Below are 17,469 nucleotides of genomic sequence, written 5' to 3'. Positions count from 1 at the left end.
GCAGGTCAAGTCCAGCCCTTTATGTTTTGTTTAAACAGTACAGTGCTTTGACTGTTTTTTATTTTCAGTTGAATTTGAGGTCCTTTAGAAAGGGCATGTATGCTTTAGTTTCCCATTTCTCCAACATGCCCTATTGTCTTTAGCCCACTGTCTTCTCATTCATCAATACATCACCTGCCTGACCCCAAAGTCATCCAAGTGTGCAACCCTGAATTCAGGAATTCATTTAATCAATAGAAGAAAATTATAACCTGAAGGAAAAGTCAAGTTCTTTACATTTTCTTAAATCCTTTTTCTAATGATTTTTCACAGGAGGTACTGAAGAAAGAAATTGGCAGACTAGAAGAGTTCTTTCAAGATGTAAATACTTGTCATCTTCCTCTGAACCCTGCCCTGTGTATAAAAGGGATTGATCATGATGTAAGTCAACTTATTCCTCAGATCAATTGAATATTTCTGTTTCGTATAGTTTAGTTCACTGTATATGTTTGAAATGGCAAAAAGAATTCATAAGCTGACATTGCAGTTATTTTAAGGAAAAAGTAATTGAATCCATTTACATTGTGTTTTCCCTTCGATACACTATGACTAGTTGGGACCACATTGGCCTTATCACATGGTTTGTTTATTTGGAAACAAATTATCCATCAATTCAGTGAAAAAAAATAGAGGAGCATAGAGGAACATATCACTGGGTTAATTTCTTGACTCATTAAAAATGGTTGCTTTGGTGACCCCATGCAGGCTGGGTATAATTTCGTGGTTTATTTAGACTATGTGCATAACCATACCTAGTACACGAACATTAATCATTAACTACAACATTTCTATTTTGATTCAATTTAAAATTCATTGATTCTAATATGTCAGTATGTCATATAGTTTGTGATTTTACTCACGCCTGGAAAGCCCATCTTGGCATTGTCAGACTCACAACTTCCTAAACCTTCTCTTCCTAATCCTCTGTCATATGGTACCTCTTCAGTCACCCTTCTCTGACTTAGAATCATTCTTTCTCCCTTGTTCCTGATAAGCTTTATTATCTTCCTTCTCAAAAGCCCAAGAGTACAAAAACACTAACAGAGAAAATTATGAATATGTTCGATTTAAAAGTGAAGAGGTTAAGCTACCATGCATGGACAATAAATGTTACTTAACCGAAGTCATAAGACAGTCAAGAAAACAAACCCAATAATTAGGTGAAAAATTAGACCATTATTACCGTGAATGTAAAATGTTTTGCTAAAAACTTGATACCATCATCTTTATCACTTTGCCACAAGTAAGACTCGTTGCAAATTTTTTGATACATTTAATAAATATATTTTGAAACATAACAAAATAAAGCTTCAAATTCCTTAAACTGAGATATGTCTGTCTGGGCTGAAATCCAAATCGTTACTAATTTTCAAAAAATTGCCCAACTTTTTCATCATCAGCGGCATTCTTGACTAATGCTGAGCATATGTAGGAACTCAGCATTTCAAGGACACTGTACCTTAATGTAGAAAGAACAACAGGGATCACTGAGTCCTCGTGGGTTTTTTTGTTTGTTTGTTTATTTGTTTGTTTGCTTTTGTTTTTGCTTTATTGGCTTGTTGTTTTAAAGAAGAAGAGTTTTTTTTTGTTTTTTTTTTGTTTTTTTTTTCACTTAAAGTTACATATAAGTTTGGCATGTGCAGGTGCACCGACTGGGCCAGGGGTCAGCTGCCCAGGAGTCACCACCCCTAGTAATGCAGGTGGGACCACACTCCTTCCCTACAGCACCCTATGGTTAGCAGTACTTTTCCTGCAGAAACTGTCCCAAGTAGAGCCACCCTCTGGTTCCATTTACTCTGACTAGCTATGCCTGGCACAGGGTTGGGCACCTATGGGTACAACAATGAACAGGACAGACATGGTCAGGTGACAGCATCTTGGGAAACATTTTAATCTATCCTCCAGTCCCATTGAACAAAGAAGTGAGAAACCTTACAGTTGAAATGAGTATGGAAAATCTCTCTGTTTCAACAGAAACCTTATCAACTACTGGAGAATCCACACTGGGGAGAATCCTTATAAGCATGATGAATATGGCAAGGCCTTCATTCAAAGTAAATGTCTTATTTGACATCAGAGGGTCATATAAAAACTTATTTAAATGGAAGCAGTTTGGAGAAACCAGCTATCAGAGCTCTTAATTTGTTGACTATGAGAAAATTCATACCTTTTGAATGCAGTGTGACAAGGCATTTGGTCTGAGTAAATGTCTTATTCTGTGTCAGAGAGTTCACACATGCCAAAAGCCCTATGAATATGATAAGCATAGAAATCTGTAGTCAAAACTCATGCCTCATTATACACCAGAGAATTCACACTGTTGAGAAACCCTACAAACATAATGAGTAGGGGAAGATATTCATTTATAAGCCAGTCTTGTGGTACATCAGCGAACCCATTGTGGGGAGAAATCTTATAAATGCAATGACAGTGTGAAAGCTGTTATATGATTGTGTGAGCCATTATAGCTCACAAGTGATTGTGCACCAGAGAGTTCACATTGGAAAGGAGCCCTATGAATGGAGTGAGCAGGGGAAAGCCTTTAATCAGCTTCTGTCACCGTCAGTCAACTATACTGGGGAGAAGCACTCAGGTCTGGCTCAATTCGTTTCTTAAAGCGTGGCTCTCAAAGGCAACGAGCAAGGGGCTCAGGTCTGAGCTAAACTGTCTTTATAAGACAAACTCTCAACCTTTGCCTTCCACCCCTACCCACAAACCATTAATCACAATGAGCCATTCCCTATTTTCTTTTAAATCACTAAAGGATGGACCAAGTGGGAGAGTGGGAAGAACTGAATGCAATTCTTCCCCACTACTTAGGGAAAACAAGGACCAGATATTTCATTTACTTACTGGTTTCTTTTTCAACTAATTTTTAGATCTCTGTCATTGATGTGTGCTTCTCAAGGACAGAGATCATATCTTCCTTTCTTCTAGCTTTTCTATCTTATTATACCATCTACATAAAATCCTCCTCTAAGACTCTGACTAATTCTTACGTCTATGGGCATTCCAATCTACTTTGTAACTATCACTCTAATCTAATATCTTATCATTTGCCTTTTTCTATCTAGAAAATCCTTGTTTCTGCCTATTTGCTAATCTATGTCCCTCACAATCTTCAAGATCTAGTTAACCTCGGAAAAATTTTTTCTTAAAATGTGACTTCATTCAATGGTGATAAACTGCCTTGTGAATTATTTTCAACTTAATGTGTGTGCATTTATATATGTACATATATGCATGTGTATACGTATATATATAAATGCAATGATTGTGTGAAAGCTGTTAGGGTTGATGTGCGTGTGTGTGTATATATATATACATATATATAAAACCAAATTTAATAGGCTTTGTGAGGATAGATATAGTGTTTCTTTTTTAGCATATACTGTGCATACTAGTTGTTGAATACATGTTTTTGACAATTACTCAAATATTTACTGCATGTGAAAACCAAGATGTGAAACAATAAAAGCAGAATATCTCCAGGTGATAGTTACAAAGATAGGCTAAGCCTTGCCTTTAGCCTCCCTGGACTTGGGATAACTCAAAGAGATCCCTGCAAATTCCATGAGCAGAATTTAAAAACCACTGATCTATACTCATTTCTTGCCTAATAGAGAATTTGCTAATTCAATACCATGATATATGGTCACGTGATCCCTAATTAACTGACTTTTGCAACAGAATTTTATTGCTTAACAAGCATCCTCACCCATAAAAATATAAAACATCTATTTTTATTTATAGATAAAACATCTGTATTTATCTATAAAATATCTACTTCTTAACTGACCTATCAACACAAATCTAACCCAATTTCTAACTAAACAAACCCTTGTTTACTGAATCAATTTGAATTTTCAAATTGAAAATAGGAAATACCTATTTTCAATCTCTTAAATTCTTGCTTATGATTCAGTAAGCAAGGGTTTGTGTTTAGTTAAGATATTGGGTTAGATCTGTGTCGATAGGTCAGTTAAGAAATAGCTATTTTCTCTCAGCGTCTACTAATTTCAGACTTCTTGCCGATAACATTGTTCAAGCTGATCTTTCAACATGCATTGGTGTCATATTTTACTAAGTTGATAAATCGAAAGCATCAAGTCTTTTTCCTTTCTTTATATTGAATTAAGTCTTCAATGTCATCATGAACTCTCTAATAGTCTAAAGACATACAGCTTTTCAATGCTCAGTTGTAAAAAAAATAAAAGGAAAACAAGCAACAAGGAAAGTAGAGTGAAAAATAGTCAACATCACAAAGCCAAAAATGCAAACGGAATGTGTAATTACAGGAAATGAGAAGACAAAATCTATGTTGTACTGTTATATAAAAACAAGAAAATGTTCATTAGCTAAAAGATAAAGAAAAATGTACGAATTTTTCAAAGTAACTGATTAGTGTCAGGTCCTGTAAAAGGTATTTTATATCCTTTAGTTCATGTATCTATCACAAAGATGTATGAGGGAGGGGTTACTACCTCCACTTTAGAGCAAATGAGTTATAAAGCTTAGATTTGAACCCAAGTCTTTCTTAACTCTCTATTTTTCCTTAAAGTATTCTGCAAGGTAGACATAATGGAAAGGAAATAAAGTTTTTAAAATAAAATTTTAACTTCTGTTTACTGACCAGCTAGCATAAGCCAATATTCATACACTGCTTAGTTCATTTAAACCTCAAACATATCACTACTGTTATTGAAGAAAAAACGTAGTTGAAGATTTGTAATCTGTCAAAAAGCTAGCTTCTTGGTTTCAAAGTAAAGGCTCCAGTTGATAGACTAAATTTTTAAAAATATGTATGTTTCTGTGTTCCAAAGTATAACAATTATTCATATGTGTTACATTTGTTCATACAACAAAGTCTGCAAGGGGATATGATTTTGGGGAAAAGGTTTGTTTTTTGGGGGTTGGGGGTTGATTTATTTTCCTCACTAGTTTTCCATTTTTCTTTCCCTATAGGCATGTTCATATTTTACATCTAATGCTTTGCCATTGAAGATTACTTTCATCAATGCTAATCCAATGGGCAAAAACATCAGCCTTATTTTTAAGGTATGCTAGTGCTCTTAAAACATGAATTGATTCCATAGACAGAACTATCGATTTATTACTCACAAAAAGAAATTGTTGTAGCTATTTTCCTCCAGCAACAACACATAGGTTTTTCAGTTATTTTAGAGTCTGACTTTTTACGGGATTATATGTAGTATGTGCCAAACTTCAATTGGCAATAAATCAAACATTACTGGCTCATAGCCAGGGAGCCTTCAGTGCAAAACCCAAGAGAATATATTTTAATAAATGAAGTGATATGATTGCTTTTAAGTGGCACAGAAAGTTGAATGTGTGGTGAGCCCCAGGAAGAAAGTTTTATGTTGGTCTAGATACTAAATTGGGATCAAAATTAACAGGAACTGAAATGACATAAGTTAATTTACCATTAAATTCTTGCCTGCTAGCACTTGTTGATTTTAGTAGTTTGAGTTATTTTTTCTTTTTAAATAAAAAAGTAAATATGGGTCATTTCAGTCTTCATCATTAATCCCATTGGAAAAAGAGAGAAAAGGTAGTAACAGGTTTATAAGCACGTAGGAAAGAGGGAACAGAGAGGGAGATAAAGGCAAAAAGTAAGAATATGCCAGTCTTCCAGTTTATTTGGCCAATTATTCAGCCAAGCCATGCAACAAGGTCTCAGAGTGAATTTTTGGTGAATTTTCACTGTCTATTTTGGAGGATAATGAGTAGTGTGTCCGTACTTTTGCTTTGTCCTGTCACCTCAAGAGTTAGTGGTCCCACAACACTGTACTTTTGATGAAGGGGAAAAAAGAAAACACAAAATCTTATCTTGGCAGGATTTTCTGTGTATAATTTAGAAAGTGTTTTCAAAACCAAAATTCTTACTTGTTTAAAAGGATATAACTATCCTTCCCCTTTGAACATATGCAATCTCCTTAACCAATACATGACTATCACCACTTTATCATTTCTTATTATTATCGGAAATTATTTTCTCTGAAAACCTTTTAACTATCTTTAAAATAATTTGAGAAATCACTGATTTAAAGTCTAATCAATCATATGGATGCTATTTATACTCCTAATCAAGAAGCTCTTGGTATTCTAACTGCATATCGGTGCATAAATTTATGACACAGCAAATAATGTTTCACTTAGAAAGAGTTCTCTCTTGGCTAAGTTTGAAATTTGAATAAACATTCATCCAGCCTGTCTTTGCCAGACTTTGAATCTGAGACATCGCACATGGATAATAAATTGAAAATTATTATCAAGGAACAGCATTCCAAGCAGCACCTCTAATTTGATGGTTGAAGCTTCTGTAATTATCTAAAGGGAAGTTCTCATTTAAAAACATTTTTTATCAGAAACACGAGGTACTTTTAGTGCTAATAAAACCATTAAAACCACTCTATGTCAGGATAGAAATGTATCCAAGGAAAAAAGTGACATGTACTATATTTGACTGCTTTTAATGGAATTCAAGGAAAAACCCAGGGTCTATCATTTTGTTTTTAACAGGCTGGAGATGATCTTCGTCAGGATATGCTTGTTCTGCAGATTATTCAAGTGATGGACAACATTTGGCTGCAAGAAGGCTTGGATATGCAAATGATCATTTATAGATGTCTATCCACAGGAAAAGACCAAGGTCAGTATAGATTAGAAAGTGCATTGGCTCACATTATTTATTTCGTACATTGACTGGTAGTAGGCTACAAAACTTTCTCCAGCTTTCGTTTCAAACTACAAGTTTGAAAATCCAAAGAACTGTACACATTCTTCTTCTTTAAAAAGAATTATTTTCAAAAATGATAAGCCGACAGAATTTATACAAAGCATAATATGCTTTTAGGTATTAATTAGGACCTTCACAATCCAAATGTTAACTGTGATTTTCTTTTAGGTGTCTTTTAGAGTTAATAACTTACTGTTATTTTTCTCATTTTGTAATATAAAGCCTACTCATTTTTAAAAGAATACAATTGTTACTTATTAACACAAAATACACATTTTCAAGTGCTGAAAGGAATTCTGGAAATTCTAAACACATTGTAAACCTTAATTTAATTTCTAAAAGACTTTCGAGTAGATAAAGTATCAACAGTCAATGTTGGTCACACATGTAAATGTTGGACATATATCAGCATTTCTTTTCCTTTATAAAAGGCAAGAAATCAATATGAAAATATAATTATACTTATGCACATTTTCAATGAAAATAATGTCAATAGATCACCCAAATTATCACTAAAACATCTGAGGTAGAAGTTGCACTTAATTACAATAATGCCAAACTAAAGAAACAAAAATATCTAAGATATCTTATAATTTTTTTTACATATAACCATTGCCACTTAGAATTTTATTAAATTAATTGGTGTGAATTATAGCAGATACATGTGCATAAACAAGGGATGAAATCATAGAACTGGAGAGGGGATCTAGACCATGTAGTCATTTTTTCTTTTTTTAATTCAAGCATAGCTACAATTTAAACCTGTCATCACAAGAGAACTGTCATGCCATGGATCCTCACTTCCTGAAGTCCCACCAGCAGTCTCAATACCCCAGTCAACACTTGAGATTTTAGATGCTAAGTATAAAAACACCTCCAAATTCACTTGCCACTTAATACCTTACAATGACTGCATTACAAGTCATACTAGCCAATTAATTTGATTCTGATAACAGGGCTACTACTTCCATGCCACGTGTCTTACTCTAAATACTTTCTAAATCTCTAGTTACTACAACAGTCATTTATCCTTGGTACCATGAGATTGTTATTCCTTGTATTTTACCCTACTTTTTCTCACGTAAGTGACCTAATGCTTTCCTGTCCTAAAATGCTGAAATAGAATAATGCTACATAATCCAAGCTGAGATATTTGATGTTACATGAATCACCTTTTCTCTAGAAATTGAATAAATTACTGATCCCAGTAGAATTTTAAAATTTCATCTCATTTCTATTTATAATTATAGAATGTAACCAAGGCTGAATCTTTTAGTTAATAAAATAATTCAGCAGAAATAACTATAGACTTATCCAAAGTTGCAGATGTCGCAAGACAAAGAAGTTATTTTTCTCCTCTGTCTACCAACAAACAACCTCTAATAGCTGTAAGATTTCAGAGGGCATTATACTGTCAAAATAATTCTTCAAGAAAAATAGAGATCATTAAAACAAGTGTCATTTTTAAAAGATTAAGTTGCATTTTTAATCAGGTTCCGAGGCTTATTGAATACCTACTTTTCTCAAGAAATGTCACAACTTTAGATGGGAAATGCATGCTAAAATGAGCTAAATAGAGTTGTGCCCTTGATGAGAGTAAACTCCAGTTTCCATAACTTTATCAATATCATTGTTGAGTATCATTCTCATGGTCACTTTGTATGTAATGTCCTAGGAGTTCTGGGAGAAATTTTCAGGGCAAATAAAAATTCTTCAGGATTTATTTTATCATTGGTTCTCCAACTTTGATGAACATGAAAATTACATAGGGGGATGGGAAGAGTAGATGCAACCTACCCCCAACTAGGTGTACTAAATCAGACTTCCCTGGAGGTGGAGGAGGGGCTCAAAGGTTGATTGCAAAAAGATGCTCAGATGTTTCTTATGCACCCTTGTCTGAAAGACACCACCTCGTATAACACCACCTTGAGTAATTTTATCCCTAAGAGCCTTGCTACTTGAAGTGTGAACCACAGACCCACAGCAATGACATCACCTAGGAACTTGGTAGAAATGCAGAATCTCAGGCCACACCCCGCCATACTCAATTAGAACATTTTAACAAAATCCCCAAATGTATTTGTCCATTTTCACACTGCTATAAAGAAACACCCGGACTGGGTAATTAATAAAGGAAAGAGGTTTAATTGGCTCACAGTTCCACATGGCTAGGGAGGCCTCAGGAAACTTACATTCATGGCGGAAGGTGAAGTGGAAGCAAGGGCCTTCTTCACAAGGCAGCAGGAAAAAAAGGGGGAGAAGGAGGAACTGCTAAACACTAATAAAATCGTCAAATCTTGTGAGAACTCACTCACTATCATGAGAAGAGCATGGGGGAAAACTGCCCCCATGATCCGATCCCCTCCCACCAGGTCCCTCCCTCCACATGTGGGGATTACGGGGATTATAATTTGAGATGAGATTTGACTGGGGACACAGAGCTAAACCATTAAACCACCGAGTTATCTGTATGTGCATTAAATTTTGAGAAATGCTGCATTAAAGGACTATAAGAATGAAACCACACATATTACTCTATATGCACAGAATGATGTTCAAAGAATTTAAATAGTGTATGATATACACTAGCTTAAAATGCATAAAATGTAATTTATGATTTCAATTAATGAGCAGAATTTAGCCACCATGATTGCTATAAATTAGGTACAAGGTTTTCTGGATAGTCAGCAATTCAAGGCTTGTGATCAGTGACTTGGGATTTAGCAAGCATTAACTCCCTAAAAATCAACGTAGTTGGAAAAGTAATTGACATTGCTGCAGAAAAGTATCTAAAAAGGTGCAGTCATCTAAGTCCTAATTTTGGGCATGGTCAAAGGTAAGATGGCATTGAAACACTCAGCAACCACGTAGAAAGTGACTGCCTTTAGGAAGTATTAAATAGAGGAACTGGAAAAATGAGGAGGGAAATTTTCAGAATTAAAAAGCATCACCTACTGACATTAAATGTTTTAAACCTGCTATCTCCCTTGACACACATGAGAAAACCTGGGCAACAGCTGAATACTGTTAGGGGAGAAGGGAGAAGTGTCATGATACTATGGATATTCCCAGGACTTGTCTCTGGGATGTGAAGTTTCCTTCTGATCCACAAATGTAGATGGCCAATGATCACAACAGGACTATCAGATGTTAAGAGAAATTAAGGCTGCAAACTAGCTGCAACTGACCAAATTCAGCACCATTAAGTCTTTTGTTTATCACCACCATAATCTACTTTAATGTTGTTTAATTTGAATGTTTTTAAGGTAGATCATTAAATGGTCAATTTAAAAACTCAACCATCTCTCTGTTCTTGTAGTTATATTTGTGTCCCTGGTCTCTCTGGGAATTTGAGTTTGCAACTCTTGCAATTGTCGAGACTATGGAAATCAGAAACTCTAGACTTTAATTTATTTTAATGACTTTATAATACATTGCACATTGTTTTGTAGACATTATCCCTGAGAGAGCTTTAAGTACTGGATCTATATTGCTGTTCTGTACAGTATAAAAATCAGAAGGTTTGCAAATATTTACATTCCAATAACCTTAGGGGCACAAAAAAATTTAATTTTTTAAAAAAAATTAAATTAAATTTAAAAAAGCCTTGATGGATACATGGCCAGCAGAGCAAAGTTCCTATTTAAGTTCAATCAATATACGATCCCTTTTTAAAAAATTACTATTGTAGTTTCTCTTTAATATTGACTGAGAAGGAAGGAGCAGGTAGCTCTCTATATGTTCACTGCTGAGTTATTCTGTTCACTCCCGGAAATGTAACATTTAACTGTGAAGCTTTTTTTAACCTGAACATTGATTTTTATAATATATATGCAATGTTTGTTATGGAGAGTGCATTTGGCTCCCTTAAGTTGTAAATATGTTTGTTATCCAAGCTTAAATGTCCTCCCTTAAACTGTAAATGAGTGCACCAGCCATGTGATAATTAATTAACTACTCTGTTGACGCAGTGGGGTCTCCGTTCGTCATCAAGATTGGCTTGCTACCATAGCTCTAGAAAAAATATTAAAGCTGCGTCTGTTAAATCTGATCCAAACGCAAGTAGCCTCATTGTTCTCCAGGATTTTAGGAAGAATTAGAGATGCATCTAGGTAAGCCTCCTCCAGAAAAGAAAATCTGGAAAGGAAAGGGGTAACCCAGTAGTGCTAGAAGCTATTGTTGTTATATTTCCTAAGGCTCCCTCATCCTGTGATGAAGGAATTGTCTCTGTAACCTTTTTTCTGTCTACCAGGATTGGTGCAGATGGTACCTGATGCTGTGACCCTAGCAAAGATTCATCGCCATTCTGGACTGATAGGACCATTGAAAGAAAACACAATAAAAAAGTGGTTCAGTCAGCACAACCACTTAAAGACAGATTATGAAAAGGTTTGTCCTGCTGCAGATCATTTTAAATAATGTACTTAAATAAGAATATACTCTGGTTCATTAGATATTCTGATTTGTAGAAAAGTAAATTAAGTGCATTTTGAGTTCTACGTCAATCATCAGCCCAGTAATAATGACCCAGCTTAAGTGATGTATTAACTACATAAAAGTTTCTGTATTTTATTTAGTTTCTGGGTGAAAATCCTGGTCATCAATAAAGATTTTTTTTTGCTCAGAGGCCATCCTGACATCAGTCTCACCCTAGAAACAACACCCCTTGAAGTTACCTCTTTTAATCTCCAATTGCTATAAATATCCCTGCTTTTCTTTGCAATACATTTCTTCCACTGTTCTCTACTTTTTCATCTCCCATTTTCTTAATGGTTTGCAAAATGCAAAATAGAGTTTATGTTTATCATAATTTTACAAAATGTACCATTTTATTTGACCGTAAACATTTTTTCTCAACGTTTACTTCATTCTGGTATCTGGCTTGCAGTGTACAGTTGTGCAGGTTCTGCCCTATATTAGGGATCTTGGCTAAGGAGATGAGTGTGGCTAGAAGCAGGCCTTGTTCCACTTGCCAAGCTATGATCTAGTATAGCTGGGTCCACCCAGAGGCATGAGCACCTAAATGCTAATTCATGCAAAAATGCACCAGTAGATTTGGTCGGTCCTATCCTGTGGACTAAAATCCCCTTATTTTGAGAAATTCCTCAGACCTGGTAAGCTGGGATGATTGGTCACCCTACTTATGATAAAAAGGCCATGATTAAAAGGACCCCAGAGTTCATCTATTCCACACTTTCATAATATTATGTTGGAGCAAAATACAAGCTTTACAGACCAAATAATAAATAATTAGATAAAATTACCTGGAAATCTATGTTTTAGCTCTTCCCAAAATTATAACTTCAGTTTTGCATTAATCCTTGTGGTTACGTTGTTTGAGATGTTTCCAAATACATCACTCTTCACAACCACCATATGAAGGACATATTTTATTATTTTCACTTTCTAAGTGAAGAACATTTGGATTGACAAATTAAGTGACTTGCCTAGGCATGTGGAAGACCTGGAACTGAAGCACCCTAGCATGCAGCCTGGTGACCTAGCCTTCACTGCATCAAGGCAGCCCCTCCATGCTAGGAGACCATAACCTTGTCCCAACCAGTCATTCATGGTTACACCACCAAGTTGATGAAATAATGTATACCCAGGAGACCATTTTGGAAACAAAGTGTATTTTTGGAAAGAAACCTCTGTTCATTAGAGAAACATAAGCACAAATTGACTTAATGATAATCTGCTTCCACCCACACAGGCATTCACTGATGTATATGTACTATACCAAACAGCTTCAGACATCAACTACGTTGATGACCTATTTGTAAAAATACACATGAAATGTTACACATTTCTCAGTATAGCTTTCTCTGTCTTCCAAAATTTCAAATATTCAACAACTGATATTTTAAAAGTCCTCTGGGAATAGGCAATATTGGGCCGTATTGTTCCTCCTTCTTTTACTCTGAAAAAAAAATCATTCACTATTGTATATTTGAAGTATCAAAAAATCACACTAGGAAACTTCTCTAGTGAACCATGAAAATAAACTCCATCTGAATGAAGGTGATCTTCTCCCCAGTTTCAATGCAAACATTTATCTATTAGAGACTAAAGAACAATTGTTTCATATTTTTCTGTAGCAGATCAAGAATCAGCTGCTTAACTGTACCCTTCTGTCCACTGAGATGTAGAAATTTGTCCTGATTATGTAATTTTGCTTTTTATCATTTACTTTTTATGATTACCTCTGATGCTAATGCATTTGCTCATTTTTTGTTGTTATTTTTGTATGATTGTTTTTCAATGGATTAGGCCTTAAGGAACTTTTTCTACTCCTGTGCTGGCTGGTGTGTGGTAACATTCATCCTGGGAGTATGTGACCGTCACAATGATAATATCATGCTGACAAAGTCGGGCCACATGTTTCATATTGACTTTGGAAAATTCCTAGGTCATGCACAAACATTTGGAGGGATAAAAAGGTCAGTGCACAAATGTTTATTACAGTAATTAAGCAATGTCCTAAGCAATATGTATAACATGTAATTGCATAGAAGCCCTGCTGATGACTTGCTCCCATCTCTCAAATCCCCCAAGGTAATATAAACATAATAATATATCTAATAAGATTGAAGAAAAGTTTTAAAGTAGATTTTTAATGCAACAAATTTGATTTCCTCAAATTGGTAGTAGACTAAACCGGTCTTTCCCCATGAGAAGCAACTAATCCTGTTTTAGTCTGAGTCGTCTGAAATAATATTTTTTGTTTCCTTATGAAACTTGAATGGACAATGAAGTATGAATTGATGATCTCAAAACATCTGATATATTGCTTATAGCAAATCACCACTGGTCTATACATAGTCATACTAGCTTACTTCCCACACTGAACTAACTAGCCTTCCATCATTCCACAGATATTTAGGGAATACCTACTATTCAAGGATACAACAGTAAACAAGACAGATACAAACCCTTTCCAGTAGGGGTGGCAGACATTAAATAAGTTTACAAGCAAAGAAATGACACAGAAAATGGGAAGTTATTTTAGAAAAGTAAAGCAGAGAAATGGAATAGAAAGTAACTGGAGTAGGGATACTATTTTAAAGAGGCATCTTGGAAGACATGACAGAGAGCTGTGTCCCCACGACCACCTCATGGAGATCCATGAGGAGAGTATTCCAGAAAGAAAGGATAGCACATATAATAGCAGTGAGCACAGAAATAAGCATGGCATGTTCCAGCGACGAGAAGACCTGCAGTCTGGAGATGGGGAGGAGAGGGGCGGGCAGTAGGAGGTAAAGGTGAAGAGTTTGGTGGAGGCCCAAACAGGTAGGGCACAGAGGGCATATAGAGTATGGCTCTTATTTTTTAAGTTCAGGAGAAACTTTTCGATTTCAGTGGTTTTCAAAAGCTTTCTTTTGATACCTTGTGTAATGGAGACCAGTGAAGAGACTACTGCAATAAAGTGAGACCAGTAAAGGCAGAAGTAGTAAAAACGGACAGATTCAGAATATATTTTGAAGACAGAGTCATAACCAAGTCACTGATTGGACTTGGTTATGATTAATGAACTGGGGGAGAGGCGCAGAAGGTCAGAGAAGAAAACATTCAAGGATGATGCCTAGATTGTTTTATCTTAGCAAATGACTAAATAATTATATTATTTACTGAAATAAGGAATACTGACAGATGAATAGGTTTTGTTTCATTTTATTTTAGCTGAAAGTACAAAATCAAAGATTGAACACTAAAAGTCTTTAAAAACATATTTCATGTTAAGGTAGAAATAGGATGAAACCATTCCAAAGACTCATTAGTCGCTTTTGCCTGAGAACAGCCCCTCAATATAAGAAATAATAATATTTCTTACAAGATAATGTGATTGAATTTATACCAGATGGCCATGACCTGGCATTAAAAAGGCATCATAAACTACACGATGTATACAAATGGATTATTTTACTTTTTGTTACTTTCAATATATTGCTTTCTTTAATAAATAGCCTCGAAAAATTCACCACATATTCATTCACTTCTTTTTCTTTTTTTCTTTTTCTTTTTCTTTTTTTTTTTTTTTTTTTTTTTTGAGATAGAGTCTCACTCTGTCACCCAAGCTAGAGTGCAGTGGCACAATCTTGGCTCATTGCAACCTCCACCTCCTGGGCTGAAGTGATTCTCCTGCCTCAGCCTCCCAAGTAGCTGGGACTACAGGAGTGAGCCACCATGCCTGGCTAATTTTTGTATTTTTAGTAGAGATGGGGTTTCACCATGTTGGCCAGGCTGGTCTCGAACTCCTGGCCTCAAGTGATCCTCCTGCCTCGGCCTCCCAAACTGCAGAGATTAGAGGTGTGAGCCACTGTGCCTGACCTTCATTCACTCCTTAAATGTCCACTGGGAATGGTCTGTGTGCCAAGGACTGTGATAAACATTGGAGATACAAAGAATTAATATGCATTTACCATGTCAGTTAGGGATACTCTTTCAAGTACTGCAAATACAGACACATAAATGATTATTATAAAATGTTATAAGGGCAGAGATAGAGAAACGTACAGACCATGAGAACGTCATAGAGGAGAGATACCTAGCTTATGAGGGACAAACTCAATTAACATACTTGAGTATCTATAAAATTTATTCATGTAACACTTTTTTCCTGAACTCCACCTTTTTCTAAAAAAATTCAAAGATTCAGTTTGGACAAATTTTTTTTAACTTTTGATGTATTGTGGGGTACCCTTATTCATTTGTTCCTCTGGTTTCCGCATGGTTCATGTGAGTGGTTTAAAATGAAAAAAGGTATTTCAGCTCTACAGAATAAGTTCCAGTTGGGAGACATAAAAAAGTAAAGAAAAGATTATTAACACAGTGTGGTAAGTTCACACACCAGGCTCTGTAGAGAATATCAAGTTCCAATTTGGTTGCTTGTTGATGCTAGAGCAGCTACTGCTACTTCTAGAGTTTGGCAATTTTAAACCTTTCTTAGGCAGCATCATAGGTAAATTAAAAACGTGCCCAGCATACAGCCACAGTTATAATTGGTTCTTAATATTTTCTGCTGAATTAAGCAGCCAATAAAACAATCATCAGCCATTCAATAATTATTGATTGGATGAATGAAAATGAATTTGCCACTGTCTTCCTTTGAGAATATTAGTTATTAACCACCAGCTGAGGAGGCCAACTGCAGCTCCATGATCCATATGGATTATTGTTTCCAAGATTTTATGTCCATTGGTGGCTCCCGTAAGGCTCATCAGCAGTGTCTCCTTGGATTACTTTCTCAATGCTGATACTTTTTCCCTGAGTTTGTTTAATGGTAAAACTGAACTGTACCTATTACACTATCTTTTGAATTGTAGGAAGCACCTAACATTTCTCTTCCTAAGCTCTTTCAGTTGTTTCTGGAATTCACTGAATGTTGTTTTGTAGGACAGTTAACTTCTTCCATCCTAGGTTCATTGAATATTCTTATTGTTTTTTAGGTACACAAAAGTCCTTTTACAAGTCTTATAGGTCCTATAAGTAGGACCTTTGTATTCCCCTAGGATAAACGAACATTCTTATTTGTCCCACATTTATTACATTACGGACCCTGTTTTTAGAGAGAAACCTAGCCCACTCCTAGTTTCTGTACACATACTCAGATGTATTAACCCACTTATGCCAGAGGTTGCAAAATTTTTTTGTGAAAAATCAGACCTTGGCAATGACCTTGAGCAGTAGGATATAAATAACTCCCACAAGCTTAGCGTTCCAGGAATGGAACACTAGGCATAAATGGGTTTAATAACAGCACCCCCCCATAATATATAAAACTAGATTTATAAATCATGACCTAGGACTGTCATAACATCCCATACTCTGACAAGATCATATAATGCTCCAATACCAACCAACAATAACCCTAGGTCATAGTCTTTAATGTAAAATGCTGCACTCACTGGAAGCATAGAGTTTATATGTACAGATACATGTGTTTCTCATATTGTCTATTTCTTAAAAACATGGGAGGGAAAAGCATTTGTATAACTTTTTATGGTTTACACAATATTATTATTATTGCTTTTTAATTTTTATTTATTTATTTATTTTGAGATAGTGTCTCTCTCTGTCACCTAGGCTGGAGTGCAATGGCACAATCTCGGCTCACTGCAATCTCCACCTCCCTGGTTCAAGCAGTTCCCCTGCCTCAGCCTCCCGAGTAGCTGTAATTACATGCCACTATGCCCAGCTGGTTTTTTTGTAATTTTAGTAAAGACAGGGTTTCACCGTGTTGGTCAGACTGGTCTCAAACTCCTGACCTCAGGCAATTCGCCTGCCTTGGCCTCTCAAAGTGCTGGGATTACAGGCGTGAGCCACTGCGCCTGGCTACAAAATATTATTAACATATATTAACTAATTCATTGTGTATTAACTAACACAGCAAAGAGGTGATATTCTTATAAGAAGGATTTTGAGGAAAAAAACTGATTTCTCACTGGGCTGCTACCCTTTCATACTCATGCTTACATCACCATTCCAGAACATCTCACACTAAGCATCCGTGTTACTCTGTTTAGGGTATGTTACAGACATTGAGCTTTCCTGGTTCTTGAATTAAATTGAGTCAGCCAAGCCACTCTGTCATTTGGAATCTATGCCCAGGTGTCACTGAACTATTCCTCTGAATTCAGTTCTCCAGGAATCTGGAATTTCTATTTCGATGC

At 35.6% G+C, this 17,469-nt stretch overlaps 1 protein-coding gene across 2 annotated transcripts in view; it reads left to right on the top strand.

Moving 5' to 3' along the window:
• Positions 1–17,469, top strand: part of LOC105481413 (phosphatidylinositol-4-phosphate 3-kinase catalytic subunit type 2 gamma) — a 421,186-nt gene that overhangs the window by 255,881 nt on the left and 147,836 nt on the right. For both annotated transcript variants that reach the window (XM_011741018.3, XM_024792846.2), the window contains 5 exons: positions 313–420; positions 5,005–5,097; positions 6,583–6,712; positions 11,052–11,188; positions 13,070–13,239. In XM_011741018.3, coding sequence (XP_011739320.2) covers positions 313–420; positions 5,005–5,097; positions 6,583–6,712; positions 11,052–11,188; positions 13,070–13,239 — 638 coding nt within the window. The remainder of the gene's footprint in view (positions 1–312; positions 421–5,004; positions 5,098–6,582; positions 6,713–11,051; positions 11,189–13,069; positions 13,240–17,469) is intronic.

The sequence above is a fragment of the Macaca nemestrina genome, chromosome 10 (genome assembly GCF_043159975.1).
Source record: "Macaca nemestrina isolate mMacNem1 chromosome 10, mMacNem.hap1, whole genome shotgun sequence".
NCBI lineage: Eukaryota > Metazoa > Chordata > Mammalia > Primates > Cercopithecidae > Macaca > Macaca nemestrina.
Note: the sequence above shows the minus strand (reverse complement) of the source record. Positions and strands in the feature narration are given on the sequence as shown.